Genomic DNA, 21532 nt, shown 5'->3' with positions numbered 1-21532 from the left:
ATATTATGAATAATATATTTAATACACAAAATATTCTAAGAAACATGAAACAAATATCTTATGAGAATATCATGATTGAAAACAAAAAGTTTCCTAAGCAATATTATGCAAAAATACATCTTATGCAATCACAAAAAAACATAATTCCTTAACAAGAAGAGAGAAAGGAGTATCGTTGCATTGGAATGAGAAGATATCCTTGAACTCGCTTTCTAGCTCTACACTCTCCTACACATCTGTAACTTTCTCACACAAAAATATTTATGTAGTTTCATCAATTCTCCTTTGTCTTCCTTTATACCTGCATTTGCATAGTATTCATTATATAAATAAATCCCAAACAATATAATATGCATTCAGCTATACCTTTGTTATGGTGTCTCACATCACAGATAGATATTCAGTAGTTTCACCCATGGTCCTTCACCTTTCTTAACCTGCATTGCATCTAAATTTGAACAAACGCACATCCTATAACAACGAATCAATAAATGAGTTTAATTAAAATGGAAATCAAAACCATATAATTTAGTAACAAACAAGTAAGTTCCCTCGTACATACCTCTTTCGCCTTTGCCAATAAACAAGTAAATTTCTCCACACATACCTCATTCGCCTTTGCCCACTACAATTGTGGACTCCTACACATCCACAAGTTTTATCAATGCTCCTCCATGTTCTTTTACCTACATTTGCATAACACTTGTTATATAAACAAATATCAAAAATAATATAATATGTTTTCAATTATACCTTCACTATGGTGCCTCACATCAAATACATATTCAGTGATTTCACTAATGGTCCTTCACTTTTCTTGATCTGTATTGAACTAAATTTCAACAAACATACATGATACGATGATGAAACAACAAATGAGTTCAATTATTCCCTCGTACATACCTCTTTCGCCTTTGTTAATAAACAAGTAAATTTCTCCACACGTACCTCATTCGCCTTTGCCCACTACAATTGTGGACTCCTACACATCCACAAGTTTTATCAATGCTCTTCGATGTTCTTTTACCTACATTTCCATAACACTTGTTATATAAATAAATATCAAAAATAATATAATATGTTTTCAATTATACCTCTGCTATGGTGCCTCACATCACATACATATTCAGTAATTTCACTAAGGGTCATTCACTTTTCATGATCTGTATTGAACTAAATTTCAACAAACATACATGATACGATGATGAAACAACAAATGAGTTCAATTAAAATATGTATGAAACCAAATAATTTAGCAACAAACAACTAAGTTCCCTTGTACATCCCTCTTTCGTCTTTGCGACTAAAAAAGTAAATTTCACCATACGTACCTCATTCGCCTTTGCGCACTACACTTGTGGACTCCTACACATCCACAAGTTTTATCAATGCTCCTCCACGTTTCTTTACCTAAATTTGCATAGCACGTATTATATAAATAAATATCAAAAATAATATAAAATGTATTCAGTTATACCTTTGCTATAGTGCCTCACATCACAAACACCTTTGTTATGTTGTCTCACATCACAAACACATTCAGTAGATTCATTAATGGTCCTTCACATTTCTTGATCCGTATTGAACTAAATTTCAACAAATATACATGATACAATGATGAAACAACAAATGAAGTCAATTAAAATATGCATGAAACCAAATAATTTAGTAATAAACAACTAAATTCCTCCATACGTACCTCTTTCGCCTCTCCCCATAAACAAGTAAATTCCTCCATACATACCTCATTCGACTTTGCAACGAACATACATACCTAAATTTCAACAAACATATATGATACAATGATGAAACAACAAATGGGTTCAATCAAAATAAGCATGAAACCAAATAATTTAGTAACAAACAACTAAATTCCCTTCTACATACCTATTTCGCCTTTGCGAATAAAAAAGTAAATTTCTTCATGCATATCTCGTTCGCCTTTGCTCACTACACTTGTGGACTCCTACACATCCACAAGTTTTATCAATGCTCTTCCACGTTCCTTTACCTACGTTTGCAATTTTGCATAGCACTTATTATATAAATAAATATCAAAAATAACATAATATGTATTTAGTTATACCTTTGCTATGGTGTCTCACATCACAAACATATTCACTAATTTCATTAATGGTTCTTTACCTTTTTTGATCCGTATTGAGCTAAATTTCAACAAACACACATGATACAATGATGAAACAACAAATGAGTTAAATTAAAATATGCAAGAAACCAAATAATTTAGTAACAAACAACCAAGTTCCCCCATACATACCTCTTTTGCCTCTCCCCATAAACATGTAAATTCCTCCATACATACCTCATTCGCCTTTGCCCACTACACTTGTAGACTCTGCATCAACCCCAAACCCACACTATGGGTTGTCAAGGTCTTCCATAATTTCCCCACCCATTGAATTCAGGAAACAATATGTAACGAAAGAAAATAAACTCAAATGACACAAATTGAACCTACCCTAATTTCCCACTCAATGTACCAAATAGAAATCAAAATAGACACTTAAATATATTATGAGAATATAATAAATGAAGAAAAAATGTCTTCTAAGCAATATTTTGCAAAAATACATCTTATGCAATCACAAAAAATCATAATTCCTCAACAAGAAAGGGGAAAGGAGAACCATTGTACTGAAATGAAAAAATATCCTTGAACTCACCTGTTGGCTATAAACTCTCGTACACATCTGCAACTTTCTCACATAAAAATATTTCCATAGTTTCATCAGTTCTCCTCCACCTTCATTTACCTACATTTGCATAACGTTCATTATATAAATAAATCCCAAATAATATAATATGCATTCAATTATACCTTTGCTATGGTGTCTCACATCACAGAAATACATTTAGTAGTTTCACCAGTGGTGGTCCTTCACCTTTCTTGATCTGTATTGCATCTAAATTTCAACAAACACACATTATATAATAATGAATCAATAAATGAGTTAAGTTAAAATGGGAATCAAAACCATATAATTTAGTAACAAACAAGTTCCTTCGTACATGCCTCTTTCGCATTTTCCCATAAACAAGTAAATTTTTTCATACATACCTCATTTGCCTTTGCCCACTACACTTGTGGGCTCCGACACATCTGCAAGTCTCTCACACAAATATTTTCGCAGTTTTATCAATGCTCTTCCACCTTCATTTCCCTACATTTGCATAGCACTCAATATATAAATAAATCTCAAATAATATAATATGCATTCAATTATACCTTTGCTATGGTGTCTCACATCACAAAAAAACATTCAGTAGTTTCACCAGTGGTGCTTCACCTTTCTTGATCTATATTGCATCTAAATTTCAACAAACACACATTATATAATAATGAATCAACAAATAAGTTAAATTAAAATGGGAATCAAAACCATATAATTTAGTAACAAACAAGTTCCCTCGTACATACCTCTTTCGCATTTTCCCATAAACAAGTAAATTTTCTCATAAATACCTCATTTGCCTTTGCCCACTACACTTGTGGGCTCCAACACATCTACAAGTCTCTCACACAAATATTTTTGTAGTTTTACCAATGCTCTTCCACCTTCATTTCCCTACATTTGCATAGCATTCAATATATAAATAAATCTCAAATAATATAATATGCATTCAATTATACCTTTGCTATGGTGCCTGACATCACACAAATTTAGACGATAGTTTCACCCAATGGCCCTTCACCATTTTGGATCTGTATTGCACAAAATGTCAGCAAACATGCATGATATAAAGATGAAGCAACAAATGAGTTCAATTAAAATGGGCATGAAACCATGTAACTTGGTAACAAACAAATACCCCATACATACCTCTTTCGTCTTTCCCCACAAATAAGTAAATCCTCCATACATACCTCATTCATGTTTGCCCACTACACTTGTAGACTCTGCATCAACCCTAAACCCACAATTGGTCTTTTAGGTCTTCTTTAATTTCCCCACCCATTGAATCCGAAAATATATATATATATATGAACAAGAGAAAATAAGCTCAAAAAACACAACAAAAAAAAATACCAAACCATAAGTTAGCATGGCCATGCTCACAAATAGAAATATATAAAAGCCACAACATTATAAAAACAAAATAGAAAAAAAGAAACAAAAATGAGCAACAATAGAAAAATACAACCAAACCAACAAAAGTAAAACATAAAACTCAAATAAGAGATAGCGCACTATAACTGCAAAAAGCATCCATGGCCAACCAAGAGTACCCTGCACACCAAAAAATGAATAAGTATTAAACAGAGACTAGAAAATATTCTAAAATATATTAAGTACACATGAAATATTATGAGAAATATGAAACAAACAAGTAAGGGTGGAGAAAACTATAGTATTCATAACAAGAAATATTATGTAGCATATCATACATGACTTTCACACCAAAAGAAAACTGACCTCCTCTTTTGCTTCAACACTCTACTACAATGTCTCTCTCATGAAAATATTTCGATATTTTCATTAGTGACCCCCACATTCCTTTACCTACATTGCATTGCATTCAATAATTACACAGATGGCTAAAAATGTAAAATGGAAAATTTAAATAAAAACACATATGGGACCATACATTTGCCACAACATTCACCTTTACCCACTACATTTATGGAATCATGGGTTGTTAGAACCTACCCTAATTTCCCACTCAATGTACCAAATAGAAATCAAAATAAACATTTACCCACTACACCTATGGAATCATGGGTTGTTAGAACCTACCTTAATTTCCCACTCAACGTACAAAAAAGAAATCAAAATAAACACTTACATATATTATGAGAATATCATAAATGAAAACAAAATTATTTTTGCGCAATATTATGCAAAAGTGCATTTTATGCAATTACCAAAAATCAATGTTTTACAAAACGGACTCGGATTCGGACTCGGCCGAGGATCGACTCGGAAACGGAAACGGAAACGGCAATGACTCGGCCGGCTCGATTTCAATGACTCGGTCGTTGTAAAAAATACATTAAATATTTATTTTTTTTATAAAAAAACATAATTTTAAATAGTTTAAACATAATTTTAAATATTTTCATTCAAGTTTCCAAACACACAACATTATAATATACATGGAAGACAACATATGATCAAAGTAGGCTCATGAACCAATCCATTATATCAAAATGGTACGGTGTACCCAATGGCAATAGTAAATACATAGTCAACTGTAGTCTGTCATACATGATCAAAGACTCAAGAGTCAAAACAAAATACAAATAACCAAGGAGGCTAGTAGCTACTGGCTACTGCCAGAGGAGCCAAGATCATCTCGACCAATCTCTGGATCATCATCATCAGAGGCAGAGCCAGACAAGGGGCCCCATGGCTCCTCCTCATCATCATCGTCTCCAACTGCAACTGTAGAAGTGGTGCCAGTACCAGTACCACTAGGCTGTGAAGCAGATGCAAGCTGAGATAGAGTACAAATGCGGCTGCGCTTCTGTCGTGGCTGAGCAGAGGAAGGCGAAGCACCTACAACTGGAGTCCTACTAGCTGGCTGTGAGACTGAGGCTGGTGGATTGGGATCTGCATTCAACTGAACACGCTGCAGTGGATCTCCAACATCAAGTTCATCAAGATCCTCATCAGGATCAAACTCTGGTAGACGACTCTCCACTACCCAATCTGATGTTGGATCAATGTCTTCCAACACAATGGGATCTGAATCAGGTCTTTTGTTCAGCAATTGGTTCCGTCTGAGCCGAAGGTTGTATTGGACAAAAACTAGATCATTCAACCGTTTTTGCTCCAAACGGTTTCTCTTCTTTGTGTGAATCCTCTCAAAGACAGACCAATTGCGCTCACACCCAGATGCACTGCAAGTTTGACTCAAAATACGAATTGCAAACCTTTGCAATTCAGGGCACTGGCCACCAAAGGCCTCCCACCATTGTGCTGCAAAAAACATAGGAGTGTAATGAATTATGAGTTAGATGAAGGCTGAAGCTCAACAAAATTACAAATTATATCTAACTTGAAATTGAGAAATTGAAAATTGAAATTTTTGTTTACCTGGCTCATCTGCTTCTCTTGCAATCTTTGCTAGGTTCTTCCCAAAGGTACCTGTTGCATTGGTGAAGGATGTGACCTGCTGATGTATCAGTAGCTGATCAGACTCCGATGGGACCATGCGCTCAATGCAATCAACCAGTCCATCTCTGACCTCCCCCCTCAAAGCTCCTGACTCCTTAGCTTTATAATGATACCGTGGGTTCAAAAAATACCCAGCTGCATGTATAGGGCGATGGAGTTGATTGTTCCATCTTTCATCAATGATTGCCCAAATGGGCCCATACTTTGCCACTCTATCCTTGTATGCTGCCTTTATTTGCTCCTTTGCTTGATCCATAGCCTCATAAATGAAGCCCATAGCCAACCTTTCCCCATCCACCAACCGCAACACCTTAACTAGTGGCTCAGCAACCTTCACAATCTCTGTTGCCTTTCTCCAAAAAGTTTCATCATGGACTTTCCTTCTCAATTCTCTGCCTTCTGGTTTGTTAGACCAACTGCTATTATTCCAATCATCACTGGAAAACATCTTTTGCAAGTTTCTATGTTGGGAAAGCATAGATTGCAATGTCAAAAAATGTGTAGCAAATCTAGTGATGGCAGGCCTAATAATATCCTTGCCTCCAGTGTGTTTCCTCATGATACTCAAAACCAGTGTATGATTGTAGATAAATTTTGTTATGCTTTTGGCATTATCTACAGTGTTTCTGACCCAATCTAATTTCCCAATATCCTCAAGCATGAGGTCTATGCAATGTGCAGCGCATGGGGTCCAAAAGATGGTCTTGTGTTTTTCCTCTAACAGTCTACCAGCAAGAACATAGTTAGAGGCATTGTCTGTGATGATTTGAACAACATTAGCCACCCCCACACCCTGAATAACCTCATCCAATAGCTGAAACAACAAGTGGCCATCTTTTACCTTATCAGATGCATCAACTGATTTTAAAAACATGGTTCCCTGTGGGCAGAAGACAAGAAAGTTTATGATGGTACGGTTTCTTTGATCAGTCCATCCATCTGACATGATGGTACACCCTGTTCTTGCCCATGATTCCTTGAAATCTTGCAAATACTCATTAATTGATGTAATTTCTTTCTGCAAACGAACCCCCCTTAGCTCTTGCATAGTAGGGCCTTTGAAGCCTTTTCCAGCAGCATGTATGGCCTCAAACATAGGCTCATAATATGGTGAATGAGCAGCATTAAAGGGGATATCAGCATCATACCACCATCTAGCTATGTAGTCACAAGCAGTCTCCCTCAATTCTTTCTTCCAATGGTCATCTAAAGTGGGCTGAGAAAGTCCTTTACTAACTTCAGGACCATGTGCATCTGATGGAGAGGAGCCTGAGTGAGTGAAAAAACTTTTGATAGTCCCATCACCCTTCATTCTACCCTTTCCCTTATCTTGAACAGAAGCAAAAGAGGGAGGAACATAACGGAAAGGGTTTGATGCATCAGTTTGAGGGATAGAGGAAGAACCCTCAAACTCATAGTGGGGGTTGGCAGCCATCATTCTTTGTATCTCCCTCTTCCTCCCAATTTTAGCCTGTATCTCTTTTTGCCTAGTCTTATCTGCTTCAAATTTTTCAAAGCTTTCCAACAAAGTCTTTCTAATCTCCCCAATTTCGGGGGATTTACATGCAGTAATATTGCCTTTAATCCCTGCCAAGTGTTGTTTCAGCCTATGAATCCCCCCAGGACCTGACTTAATTTTCCTATGGCAAAACTTGCAACACATCTCATCATCAACCATTTCAACATATGCCCAAGCAGCATCTTTTGCTCTAGGTGCCATTTTTTGACTAGGAAAACAATCTGAAAATGAAAAAAAAAAAAAAAAATTGATTCAATGTTCATTTATTTGACTAAAAACACTCTCTAAGCTATCTTTATATGCACCTAAAATTTAACAAGTAAAAACAGATTTATAGAGGTGGAAAAAAATACCTCCAGGCACAAACTGCCTCCTCAAACTTGCTCCAAAAATCAGCTCCTCAATGCTGCTCCAAATGGCTGCCCAAGAAGCTCCTCACTCCAGCTACAATGCTCCTCCAAGACTCCTCACTGCTGCTCCAAAACAAGCTCAAGAACTGCTCACTAACTCTCAAAGAAGACTCTCACTCAAATGCATAAGACTGCTGTGAGTGAAATGAGAGCATTTGGCTGTCTTAAATAGAGTTTGGGAGGGGGAAATGGACCCCAAATGCATTTAACTAATCACATAAACCTTTTCATGTCCACAAACCCTAACCAAATCAGCCAAAAATCAGCAAAAAATTAATTTTTTTCAAGTTAAAACGCTGCCCAGCGGGTTCCAAACGGTACGGCCGTTTTTTGACGTGACCCGGCCGGGTTGACCGGGTCAGCTATGACCCGGCCGAGTCATTGGCTGACTCGGCCGGGTCATAGCTGACCCGGTCACCGAGCCGGGTCATGGGGCCGAGTTGAAATTTTTTTTGTTGACCCGGAACGAAACGGCCGTTTCGGAGTCAACCCGGCCGTTTCGTAAAACAATGCCAAAAATCATAATTCTTCAACAAGAAAGGAGAAAGGAGAACCATTATATTGAAATGAGAAGGTACACCTGAACTCAGTTTCTAGTTGTACACTCTCCTACACATTTGCAAGTCTCACTTACAAAAATATTTCTATAGTTTCATCAATGCTCCTCCAACCTTCTTTACCTACACTTGCATAGCATTCATTATATAAATAAATCTGAAATAATATAATATGCATTCAATTATACATTTTCTATGGTGGCTCACATCACAGAAACAAATTGAATACATTCCATGATCTGTATTCCATCTAAATTTCAACAAACACACATCATATAATCATGAATCAACAAATGAGTCCCCATACATACCTCATTTGCCTTTTCCCACTACACTTGTGGACTCCTACACATCTGCAAGTCTCTCACACAAAAATATTTCTGCAGTTTTATCAATGCTCCTCCATCTTCCTTTACCTGCATTTGCATAGCACTCACTATATCAATAAATCCTAAATAATATAATATGCATTCAATTATAACTTTGTTATGAAAACATTTAATTATAACAAAATGGACAGCATTTCAGCACATTTTGTTAAAACAATGAAAACATTGAGACAAGTACAAGTTCTCTTGACATAGTGAATATCATGAAAAGCAACAATAGCAATTTGAAGTCATGAATTGTTGAAAAGTGCAACTAGGTTCGGTCTTAATAATGACATATGTAATTGTGATTTTATGTAATTGATGAAAAGAAGAAAAATAAAATTATTATTGTAATGCTTGTCTCATGGGTTTCATGAGCAAGGAATTTTATTTTTAGTAATGGCTCCCATTGTCAGCCTTTAGGTTTTGTCATCTAGTCATAAAAGACAAATTGAGTCAATGTCATGTATGAAGGACCCTTCTTGGGCATATTACATTTTGTGAGTCATTAAATTAAGTATGAAAGCCCTCCAAGACAAGCACAAGACATCTCCTTCAAGTCGACTTCAAGAAGAATAACAATATCTTCACCAAAGAGTCATGTCGGTTCACCCTCTTCAATTCAGCTTATTACAAGCTCCAACAACTATTTATAGGGCAGCTCAGCATCATTTCAGGTAGAGAATTTCAATGATTATCAAGTCTGCAACAAGAGGTGCGAAGCTCACTAAAAGAAGTCTGTTATCAAGCAAAGGAAGGTAGGTATAAACCAAGCTCATTTCAGGTCTGTTTTTGGGTTAATTTCCTCTACACATGTGGGGTAGCAAAAGATCAATTGCAACAGAAGGAGCCGAGAAGAACAACAGTCCTTTTGGGTAGCCGAGTTGAAAGAAGTTCAAGTCATAAGGGAGGTCGAGTCAAGCTAGTAGGAGACTCCATCCCAAGCGAAGGAAAGGCATAAGAAAAGGTCTTATGTACAAGTTAGAATTAGGATTGCAAACCTAATTCAAGGAGGTCAAAGGTTTGAAGCAGAAGGAGGTCGAAGTGGAAGAGGAGCCCAGACAAAGGAATGAGCAGAAGGTTGACTATCATCAAGGGAACTTGTGTCTTGGTCTTGGAATGGAAAATAGGTCAAGGGTCTTGGTCTTGGTATTCGTCAATTGGAATCTCTATAAGAAAAAGAATTTGTTCGGGTTTTCCTCTCAAGAGTGAGAGGTTTTGGCCCTAGCAGATAGCCTATATTCAGTGTCTCTCGTCTCTTTATGGTTTATGCTTGGTAGTTGTTTAATGAAGAATAACATTATAATAACATAAGAAAAAGAAGATCCTAATCAAGAAGTAAAGAGCATTCACAAGCAGTTATCTAATTAAGATAAAACACCTAATCTTGATGCCCTAGATTTCTCAACATGGTATCAGAGCTAAGGTGACAAAGTCAAGGAAGGGTATCTTATCAAGGGAAACTCAAGGATCAAATCTTGAAGAAGGCATCAAAGCAAAGATCATCTTTAAGACAAGATCTACAAAGAAATCATTATAACCCTAGATCGAACGAGGAGTCTACAAAGAAGTCTCCTGATCATCATTAAGAAAACAAGGCCAAGTTGAAGAGATCTACGAATCAAGGTCCTTACCATTGAAGACGTCACTAAGAAGTCATCATTGATCTTCATCAAAGGATCCAAAGAGATCTCACTCTTTGTGGGATCAAGGATCACTATTAAAGAAAACTACCTTCATCAAGGAGAAGTTTTCTACTCTCTTTATCATCATCAACATCAAGGAAGAAGCAAGGAGAAGAAGAATCCTATCAAGTAAGTTTATGAATCTGTAAAAATGTATTTTTGCAAGGAAAGCAACAAATTGGTTGGGGATTCAAACTATCTTGCATGGAAGAAAATGATAGATCTGAATCTCATTGAAAATGAGGTTATGGAACATGTAAAAGGATTTATCACTAAACCAAGAAAGTAAGATGTTCAAGCTCTTGCAAAATATATGAAAGGGGAAGTTAGGGCTCAAAGGATTCTCATAGAATCTATTAAGGATCCCCTTATCCCATATGTATCCAAACTTGAAACTTCAAAAGAAATCTATGACAAACTGGTAGAGTTGTATTACGTAAGCACTGCTGGAGAAGTCATCTCATTAAGGAAAGAACTCTACAAGCTGAAGATATCAAGGGAAGATGGAATAGCCTCATACTTTATGAGGATATCTGAAATCCGAGATCAACTACAAGATCCGGGAGAAGTCATGCCCGATATAGAAATGACTACAGTTGTATTAAATGCACGAGGAGTGGGGTAACTTTAATTCAAGTATTTATGGGAAGAAAGAAGCTACTCCATTCCAACATCTATGGTCACTGTGCAAGTTTGAAGAATCTAGACTAAAGGCCAAATCTGATGTGGGAGCAAGTGAGAAAAATCAAGCATATGCTACAAAGACCAAAAGAAAGGGAAAATTTGGAAAGTTTAGTCCTCAGAAAATAAATAAATAAATAAACAAAAAACATGGCTAAAATACAATGCTATGGGTGTCAAGAATATGGGCACTATAGGAGAGATTTTCCTAAGCTCAAGAAGGACAATAACAAAAGAGGAAGAGAAGAAACCCACATCACCGAAGAAGTGGAGGAAGCTCAAAAGAATAAATCCAAGAAGGAGGAAGTAATAGATGTAATAGATCCCCACTATTTAGATAGTCTTCCTCACCTAAGTTCTTTTCGAGTTCCTAAGTCTTTTGTTGTAGATATGGCTATCATGATTCACTAAATGGGATCCATCAAGGCATCATAGAAGCATTGAAAGTAAGAGCTCGGGACATCATCAGACACCAAGAGAGATCAAGAAATTGATTTTCTAAAGTGAGAAGTTCTCAGGAGGAAAATTCGATTGAGGATATTCCTTGTAGTTGAGGGGCAAGGATAGTTGGGTTCGAGGATCTTCTCCGGAACCCTAAATACTCAGCAGAGAGGCAGAGAAGCACCAGTGGAGGCAGCGCAGACCCAGGAAGGACTGACGTTGGGTAAGGAGGTCCCACACAGTGCTTGACGCAAAGCCAGAAGGGCTAGTGCAGAGGCAGAGCTGCCTTCCAACAAAAGTCTGAAATTGCCATGGATTTGTTCGATCAGCCGGGAGGGTTGACATCAGAGCACCAGGAGGCAAGGAGACCCAGCTCAGAGCTAACGCAGAGCCTCAGAGAGCTCCACGCAGGCCCACGCAGTTACTGCGAAGAGGCAGCGCAGTTGTAGCCGGGGATACTCAGTTCAGTTGCCAGATCAGAGGGATTTGTCAGGTGAAGTGAGCTAATCTCACTAAGTTTTCTGCCAGTGTCTTTTTCTCTGTAACTGGATTGTCGAAAGGGCATCCAGAGTTGTATTCAGAACTACTTCTTAATAATAATAAACCCTTAGAGCTACTGCACCAGTTTTCCTGCATTGGATTTTTCCAGGGACATTTGTCCAAAAATAGCGGTGTCTATTTTGGTTGTATTTTCTTTCTTGCTCAGTCTCTTGTTTCCGTATAATAATTAATTAAGTGAAGGTTGCAATAGTTTTTACTTCGATATTTACAGTAGAACACAATAAATAACTTGTATGGATTAACAAGTAGGAGAAGTAACATCATTTTGCTGCAGTAGGGGTTCCTATTGTCGAATTTTCACATGGTATCAGAGAGGCAGGGGAAGCAAGAAAAGCAGAGACTGTAGATCTAGCGTCGAGCAAAAGAGGGAGTTTGAAAAAGTTGCAAGAAGCAGCAGTTTGAAAGCCCCAGAGGGTTGATGCGGTTCCAAGACGAGAAGGCAGATTTTCGAGACAGTCTCTATCCAAGTGAGTCGACGGAGAGAAGGACTTCCAGTTCGAATTTTTGCAGGGGCAAAGGGAGCAGCGTTGAAGCCTCAGCGTGAGAGAGCTGGTGGGACGCAAATTTTCAGCTGGTCGTTTGTTGGGCTGAAAAACGTCAGAACAAGGAAGAGAAGCACCTTGAGGGAACTTTTCCTCTCCAGACTTCCCGCCGAGAAGTCTGTTTTCTCATTGGCTGAGGAGCAGTAGTGAGAAACAGAGAAGGGATTTTCGACATTTTTGGCAGATATGGAAACCAATGGCTAGTGGCTTAAGGGATCAGGACAGGTTGGACAAAGCATTCAACTACGTTATTTGGAAGGCTAGAATGTCTTTACTTCTAGATGAGTATGCCTCAAGACGTATGTCGCCAGTGTGTTCGCTGAACCTGCGGATGCAGATCCGCTAAAAAAGTACACGACTAAGATGGCAAATGCCAAAAGGATGATCCTGGATGGAGTCAAGGATCATGTGGTGTATCATGTCGCTAGCATAGCGACTGCTAAGGAGATGTCGAATGCCTTGGCCACGTTATATCAGGGATCTTCCGAGCAACGGAAGATGTACTTACAGCAGAAGCTAAGATCTGCTCAAATCCAGAAGGGAGAGCATGTGGATCCATTCCTCATGAAGTTGAAGGAGACTCGTGATGAATTTTCTGTTGCGGGCATACACCTCTGGATTCAAAGTTGGTTAGACTGGCCCTCAATTCTGTCTCAGATGAGTGGCAATTCTTTGTCTAGAGTATCCTAGGCAGAGCAGCATTGCCTAATTGGGATGAGATGTGGGCAGCTCTAAAACAAGAGAAGATGAGGAGAGGCTTGGTCAAGGTCAAACTTGACGGAAGCAGCAGCAGCAGTGAGCCGAAGCCTAAGGAGGAGGAGGACAATGCAACCTTTGCATCGAAGGGGTAGCAAGGGCAACAGAGACGAAAGAAGGACGTCTCCAAGGTGAAGTGTTTCAGATGTGGCGAGATGGGCCACTATGCATCCCAGTGTCCTTTGAAGAAAACGGAAAAGGATGAGAAGCACGATCCTAAGGTTGCAACCGCAAAGATCGAACAGGAGGAGTTCGCCATAACAGCCGAGATACCTCCAGGAGAGAGGTGGGCTGATTTGGATTTGTAGTTCGAAAGAGCTACAGATGGGCAGGATCCTTGAGGAGTCCACCTCTTGGATCAAGACCTTGCTACGGAAGCCCAGTTTTGTAGTAGCAGGATGGACTAGTGTCAGAGGGTGTCGAGGAGTGTCCAGGAGACAGTTATAGTAGCAAGGAGCACGAGAGACTGAACAGCGCAGAGCAGAGTTGGCAACAGTGCAGATGGCACAGGGCAGAGGTCAGCAGCAGCGGAGTAGATTCAGAGTGTTAGCGCAAAGACTAGCAGCAGTTAGTTCCAGCATTCATGTGGTATCATACTGAACACAATTAGTTCAATAATTTTGGATGTTTTTCAGTTGCTTCTCTCAGCAACTGAGTTGCAGTATAGATGCAGTGTTAGCAGTGGCAGTGCTAGCAGCATAGCAGATGCAACATTTGAGAGGGAGTTGTAGTACAAATGTAGCAATGGCGATGGCAGTGTCAAAGGCAGCAGTACAGTTGTGGCAGCAGCGCAGTAGTTGTTGGACAGCATGTCAGACATCAGCCGCGTAGAGGAAGATGCTTTAGAGTCAGAGCAGTATGAAGCAGTTGTATATTGCTAGAGCACATTCCTCGCTAAAAGGGAGTGTTGATTTGGGGTAGCATCGGATGTGCTCTAGGCCTAATATTTTGCAAGGAGGCTTGGGCACATGCATTCCAAAGATCAAGTCAAAACGATCTAAGCCTTTGATTAAGAGTTAATCTAGGTCGTTGGTTGTCCAACGAGAAAATATAAGAAAGGGCATGAGGGTGATTTGGAAAATACACCAAGAGAGATCAAGAAATCGATTTTCTGAAGTGAAAAGTTCTCAGGCGGAAAATTTGATTGAGGAGATTTCTTGCAGTTGAGGGGCAGGGATAGTTGAGTTGGAGGATGTTCTCCGAAACCTTGAATATTCAGCAGAGAGGCAGAGAAGCTCCAGTGGAGGCATCGCAGGCCCAGGAAAGAGTGACGTTGGGCCAGAAGGGCCCACGCAGTGCTTGATGCATAGACAGAAGGGCCAGCGCAGAGGCAAAGTTGCCTTCCAACAGAAGTCCGAAATTGCTAGGGAGTTGTCGGATCAGCCGATAGGGTTGACGTCAGAGCTCCAGGAGGCAGGGAGACCCAACGTAAAGCTCCACGTAGGCCTGCACAGTTATTGCAAAGGGGCAACGCAATTGTAGCTAGGGATAATCAGTTCAGTTGTCGGATCAGAGGGATTTGCCGAGTGAAGTGAGGTAATCTCACTAAGTTTTCTGCCAGTGTCTTTTTCTCTGTAACTAGATTGCTAGAAGGGCATCCAGAGTTGTATTTAGAGCTACTGCTTAATAATAATAAACCCTCAGAGTTGTTGCATCGGTTTTTCCGCATTGCATTTTTCCGGGGACAATTGTCCAAAAATAACGGTGTTTATTGTGTTGTATTTTCTTTCTTGCTCAGTCTCTTGTTTCTGTATAATAATTAATTAAGTGAAGGTTGCAGTGGTATTTACTTCGATATTTAAAGTAGAACACAGTAAATAACTTGTATGGATTAACAAGTAGGAGAAGTAACATCAGTTTGCTGCAGTAGGGGTTCCTATTGTGGAATTTTCAAATGAAGTAGCATACCTGTGATATTCCATACTTGCCACTTTCCATCATTCCCTCTATTCTATATCCATTCTTCAAGCAGGTGGTCATTGGTCATGGGGATTAGCACACTTATCCTCATCCTAGTGTTTGGGCTAGAAAACATTTCCCTAGACGTTGATGCAGCTAAAAGAATGATAAAAAAAAAGAAAGGCACAATAAAGGGAAAATGCAAAAATGGTTGGGATAAAAATTAGCGTGTGGGAAAAGTCCTAGCATAAGCTCTACCCCCCTTCCCAATTAGCCATCACATGATTCCTAGAGCACTTGATGCTCCACACATGAAAAGGAACCCCTATATTGTCCCAACCCTGATGAGCAATAAACCATCTCATCTTATGAATTAATAAATTCTAAATCTCTCAAATGCAAGCTTGGCCTCCTGAGCTACACACCCATATAAAAACATTATGATAAAGAAGTAAAAGGCGCCCTAGAGGTGTGAAAAAAGCAAGCCAAGGAAAGGTGTAACTCATGCCTCCACGACTATTCCCCCCTTGCATCTATGTTGGACCACCATTAGCTGGTCACTTGGCTATAGCCCTTGGCCCTGAAGTCTTTCTATTAAAATTGGAAATTAGGGCCAAATTCCATGTGGGTCATCTTATTTATGGCAGCTGATATTTTTCTTGGATCCATCTCATCGAGAGGTGTAGGATTGATCTAAAGATCATCTGATTCTGATAAGTATTCATGGAGTTATGAATTTATTTGTGTTATAAGACAATTTGTCAAGGTCGGCCAGCAAACAAATAAACCCCACATGTGCTCAACGTTTTAGTATAAAAGGAGATGACTTGAGAGTCATTTCACACACACTTCTATCTTGATTTCTCTCCACTTGTCTTGGATTTTAGTGGAAGAGAAATCTAGGAGTGGAAGCCCTAGACGTTGGAGGAAAAGAGGCTGCCCTAGCTGCAGCAAAGAAGGCAAGCCAGCGAAGCAATGGAAGGGTTCTATGCGTTGACCTAAATGAGCTCAAGGAAGAAGCCTAACGATATCCTAAGGCAGCCCTAACGATATCCTAAACATACCTATGGTGCCCTAGCCGCAGGCATATGGTGCCCTAGATGCAGGACTAATGCGGCTGAAAAGGAGGATTGTTTTAAGGCCTAAAACAAGGCACCGAGCTGCTAGAAGGAGGCCGAGGGTAGGCCGAGTTGAAGAAGGGTTTTTTGGGGCAGCGAAAAGGTGGGTTGTAGGTGACAACATGGGACTGTGGTAGGCCGCAATCCTAACCACCTCAAAACAGGGACAGCGTGGAGAGTTTGAGGGTTCAAACATGCCCTGAACAGCAGCGTGCTAGGGGAGGTGTCTCATGAGAGTATACCGTAGTTTTCTTGAGGGTTGTTCAAGGACTGTAGGGCTACCTAGTACCCTAACCAGATCAGTCATGAACAGTAAGGTATGACAAGGCTACTGGACAACAGCAAGGTATGGCAATGGCATAGTGTAATAATGGCACAATTGGGATAGCATGACTGTTAGGGACAGCAGCTACAACAATATAACTAGGCAGCAGCAAGCATGGAGCTGCATGGGACAGTTGCATAGTAAATGGGACAGCAAAGGAATGCTAAGGAAAACATGGGACAGCAGCAAGCTTGGACAACATGGCAAGCATAGCAAGCTTGGACAGCATAGCAAGCATGGACAGCATGACAAGCATGGACAGCATGGCAAGCATGGTGCTGCAAGCACATGAGACATGCTGTATGACAACATGGTTCAGCATACCACATGGGACAGCAGTGTGGCAACATGATGCAGCTATGGCACATGGGACAACTGTGGCAGCATGGTGCAACAATGGCACATGGGACAGCAGTGGCAGCATCAGGTGCAGCAGTATGACATGTATAGCATGGTCATGAGGTCCAGCATTGTGATGACGAGTGCAGCATGGTGCAGCATGATGACGAATGCAACATGGTGCAGCATGATGACGAGATGCAGCACAATGATAGGTGAAGGAGTCATCTTGGAGAATCAGTTGAAGCAACATGTCTTCAACTAATCTCATGTATCATATTCTTAGAGATGATCTATGCTCTTATTTAGATAAGTCAAAGTGTTGACTTTTGTTGTAAATGTATTATCTCTCTCTCTCTCTCTCTCTCTCTCTCTACTGAACTATTGAAGAACATATAAGAAGAATTGATCAAGGGTTTCCCCACATTGGGGTTTGTCCCTGGCTAGCGCCACATCTTGTGTCCTCTTGTCTTGGCTTGTCTTCTGTGATTTATGTTTATGTTCTATCTGCAGTTTACTTTAATGCTGATGTGATTGCTAACCTGGAAAAGATATTGAGCTAACTGAGAAAATTGAAATAAATTGCTCTAAGCATAGAACATACCTAAAATTAACACTTTCCCACTCCATTACCATCATCTACACATGCACCAATGGATTAATGGGTTGACTTGGCGCCTGTCACTTCCCCTTGGGGGTTGGAAACACCTAAGAGGATTATCCATCTAGCAATTTCAAACATAAGAGAGGAAACACCTATATGGGACTTGGTCTAGTTAGATATTTGATGGTGATCTTTGTGTGAAGTATTGGTTGTGCCCCTAACTTTAAGTATGGGCCACTATGATGCATCTATGGTTTTTAGTTACCTAATGATTGATTGATTTACACTAGATCTTGACGGGGTTTTGTCAGGTGGTCCACATCACACAGCAAAGGCTTCTTGAGGTGATTGCCCCACCTCGTCAACACACTAGTAGAAGTTGTACTATCTAGTACAAAGAGAGATATCAACTTTGTTGGTGCAACATTGCCTACCTAGAGAAGAGTGTTGGGCTATATGAGGACTTCACAATGATGCTTAGTGTTGGGGATATTGATGATGTGCGTAGTGGACCCAGGATGCCCCCAAGCTGGCCTTGACACTATTTGATGGGCATCACCTGATCTAGAGCCTAGATGGGTCATCCTTGAGATGACAAGGGAGGGGTTGTACACCACCTTGGAGCCCCAACACTTGAGATATTTTGATGTCATGTCACTCATTTTCCTCTTGTAAGGGTGATGTAGGGCACTTTTGCGCATGACATATTGTCATGGAGACTTTTGATGGCTTGCACATGATCCTTAAGGCACTTCATGGAGTATGGAGCACTCCTTAACATTACCTCACACTTGAGGGCTTATTGAGCTCATTTGGAGGGTGACATCACACTATTAGAGCATTAGAGCATTTGTTGCCCTTGTAGGTTAAGGCACTAGTCTATAATTGTGTTACTAAATTAAATTTCCCCAAACCCTCTCTCTTAAACATCTAGCGTAATCACTAGGGTTTTGAAAACAAATTTGTGCATAATGTGTTGTTTTGTTGCATAAGGGTAATTAGTCTAACCTCAGAGAGCATGAACCCTAGCTTTGAATATTTTGGTCATATTAGGCCCTGCCAAGCCCTCTACCTATCTTGGGACCTCCAAAAAAAGTCATCTTGAGCCATAGTATTATAATACCTTGTAGGTGGCATAGGGAAGCCTCCCTTGTGGTTGAAATCACTAAATAGCTGGAGGAAGTTTGTTGAGGCAATAGTGGAAACCCTTCCTCATTGTTGCCATAGAGTTTGGCCCTTTCCCAGTGAGTCCATTCAGTGGACCCACTAGATTCTGAAACAATGAGCCCATGCAATACATTTTTACATAAACAAGAAGATCAACCTATTTGAGGAGATTAAAGGTGTCTAAAAGGAAAACGTCTATCATACCTTACCTACAAAATTGAAATAAAACTAGTTTGAGGAAGATGGGTTCATGGTACATATAGTTTATGCACATTGTGTATGTTGATTGATGATATCTATGGCTTCATGTTAAGTTTATGCACATTGTTTATGTTAAATGGGGCTACCTATTTAGTCATTTCCAATTGGTGCACTGTATTTAGCTACAACATGTTATTTTCTATCATTCACTACATAATTTTCACTGCGAAGGGATTATTTACACATAATTGCATGCATTCAATTGAAGATTGGCCACTTGAAAGGTTGAAAGACACACATATGAAGGAGGTTTGACTTGCACATCTTCTCATGCTGGCGAGATGTCCACATATCTAGTCTATCTTGATTGAATACCTCTTCTAGAGAAGCACATTTTAAGGTGAGGTTGTTACTACTATTTCAGATATTTGACTTCGTTTATGAGACCATGCTCACAAACGCAAACAAAATAAAGCCTTGGGAGTGGAAAGACAAAAAAAAAAGTCACTGTCTATCCCAAAAGATAACTTACCCTCTATGACATGGCCGCAACCTTTGTTGTAGTGTCCCAAATCTCTCTCACACAAAGCTATCCAATCACTTCATCACTGGGCCTCCACCTTTATTGCATTTAAATTTAAACAAATGATATAATTATAAAGCAACAAATGAGTTTAATTAAAACAAGCATGGAACCATATAACCATATAGTTATGTACTAGAAAACAAGTAAATTCCTCAATACATACCTCCATCGCCTTTTCCGACTACACTTTTGGAACTAAACCCAAATATAGGTTGTAAAGACCTGTTCAATTTCTCCACCCACTAAATCCAAAAAAAGGGAAAGAAGAAAAATAGATGGATAATCATATAAGAAAAACAAAATATCACATAAGAAAAATAGATGAAAGAGCACATAAGAAAAACAAAATATCAAATAACAAATTAGCATGGCCATGCTTAAAAAAAACACGTAAAAGTTATTTAAAAAAAAAAGCACACAACAATAACGAAAGATGCAACCAACAATAGCAAAAAAACAACAAAACTAAACAAACAAACAAAAAGAAACAATAGATGGAGACACTGAGTAGTAATCCCAAAATGCGTCGATGGCCAACCAAGGACACCCTGCACACCAAAAACATATTATGAATAATATATTTAATACACAAAATATTCTAAGAAACATGAAACAAATATCTTATGAGAATATCATGATTGAAAACAAAATGTTTCCTAAGCAATATTATGCAAAAATACATCTTATGCAATCACAAAAAATCATAATTCCTTAACAAGAAGGGAGAAAGGAGTATTGTTGCATTGGAATGAGAAGATATCCTTGAACTCGCTTTCTAGCTCTACAATCTCCTACACATTTGTAACTTTCTAACACAAAAATATTTTAGTTTCATCAATTCTCCTTTGTCTTCCTTTACCTACATTTGCATAGTATTCATTATATAAGTAAATCCCAAACAATATAATATGCATTCAACTATACCTCTGTTATGGTGTCTCACGTCACAGATAGATATTCAGTAGTTTCACCCATGTTCCTTCACCTTTCTTGATCTGCATTGCATCTAAATTTAAACAAACTCACATCCTATAACAATGAATCAATAAATGAGCTATATTAAAATAGAAATCAAAACCATATAATTTAGTAACAAACAAGTAAGTTCCCTCGTACATACCTCTTTCGCCTTTGCCAATAAACAAGTAAATTTTTCCACACATGCCTTATTCGCCTTTGCTCACTACAATTGTGGACTCTTACAAATCCACAAGTTTTATCAATGCTCCCCATGTTCTTTTACCTACATTTGCAAAACACTTGTTATATAAATAAATATCAAAAATAATATAATATGTTTTCAATTTTACCTTTGTTATGGTGCCTCACATCAAAAACATATTCAGTAATTTCACTAATGGTCCTTTACTTTTCTTGATCTGTATTGAACTAACTAAATTTCAACAAAAATACATGATACGATGATGAAACAACAAATGAGTTCAACTAAAATATGTATGAAACCAAATAATTTAGCAACAAACAACTAAGTTCCCTCGTACATCTCTCTTTTTGCCTTTGCAACTAAACAAGTAAATTTCACCATACATACCTCATTCGCCTTTGCCCACTACACTTGTGGACTCCTACACATCCACAAGTTTTATCAATGCTCCTCCACGTTTTTTTA

At 38.9% G+C, this 21532-nt stretch overlaps 1 protein-coding gene and 2 long non-coding RNA genes across 3 annotated transcripts; all 3 read right to left on the bottom strand.

Moving 5' to 3' along the window:
* Positions 1 to 1111: 1111 nt before the first annotated feature.
* On the bottom strand, positions 1112 to 2787 carry LOC149236071 (uncharacterized). The gene is made up of 3 exons (XR_016268372.1): positions 2685 to 2787; positions 1888 to 2356; positions 1112 to 1774 (listed from the first exon to the last, which is right to left on the bottom strand). It is a non-coding gene; the product is annotated as an uncharacterized LOC149236071 (long non-coding RNA).
* A 2142-nt stretch (positions 2788 to 4929) lies between these two features.
* LOC149236070 (uncharacterized) lies at positions 4930 to 7241 on the bottom strand. The gene is made up of 2 exons (XM_089461502.1): positions 6060 to 7241; positions 4930 to 5942 (listed from the first exon to the last, which is right to left on the bottom strand). Exons 1-2 carry the CDS (start codon positions 7234 to 7236, stop codon positions 5284 to 5286), a joined length of 1836 nt encoding a protein of 611 aa, XP_089317628.1. The 5' UTR covers positions 7237 to 7241; the 3' UTR covers positions 4930 to 5283.
* Positions 7242 to 8647: 1406 nt separating this feature from the next.
* Positions 8648 to 20417, bottom strand: LOC149236069 (uncharacterized). Its single transcript, XR_016268371.1, has 4 exons — positions 20066 to 20417; positions 19849 to 19936; positions 8938 to 9042; positions 8648 to 8749 (listed from the first exon to the last, which is right to left on the bottom strand). It is a non-coding gene; the product is annotated as an uncharacterized LOC149236069 (long non-coding RNA).
* Between the last annotated feature and the right edge of the window lie 1115 nt (positions 20418 to 21532).

The sequence above is a fragment of the Pinus tabuliformis genome, chromosome 8 (genome assembly GCF_031772625.1).
Source record: "Pinus tabuliformis cultivar Carrire ecotype Pingquan chromosome 8, CPIR1, whole genome shotgun sequence".
NCBI classification, from domain to species: domain Eukaryota; kingdom Viridiplantae; phylum Streptophyta; class Pinopsida; order Pinales; family Pinaceae; genus Pinus; species Pinus tabuliformis.
The sequence above is the reverse complement of the archived record's forward strand: the minus strand, read 5'-3'. Positions and strand labels throughout refer to the sequence as shown.

Bases quoted from the DNA above. Each gene is read 5' to 3' on its own strand.
- LOC149236070 (XM_089461502.1), bottom strand. From the start codon at position 7,236: ATGTTTGAGGCCATACATGCTGCTGGAAAAGGCTTCAAAGGCCCTACT. The intron at 5,943-6,059 runs GTAAACAAAAAT...TGTTTTTTGCAG, and splicing joins AAGAGAAGCAGATGAGCCAG to CACAATGGTGGGAGGCCTTT.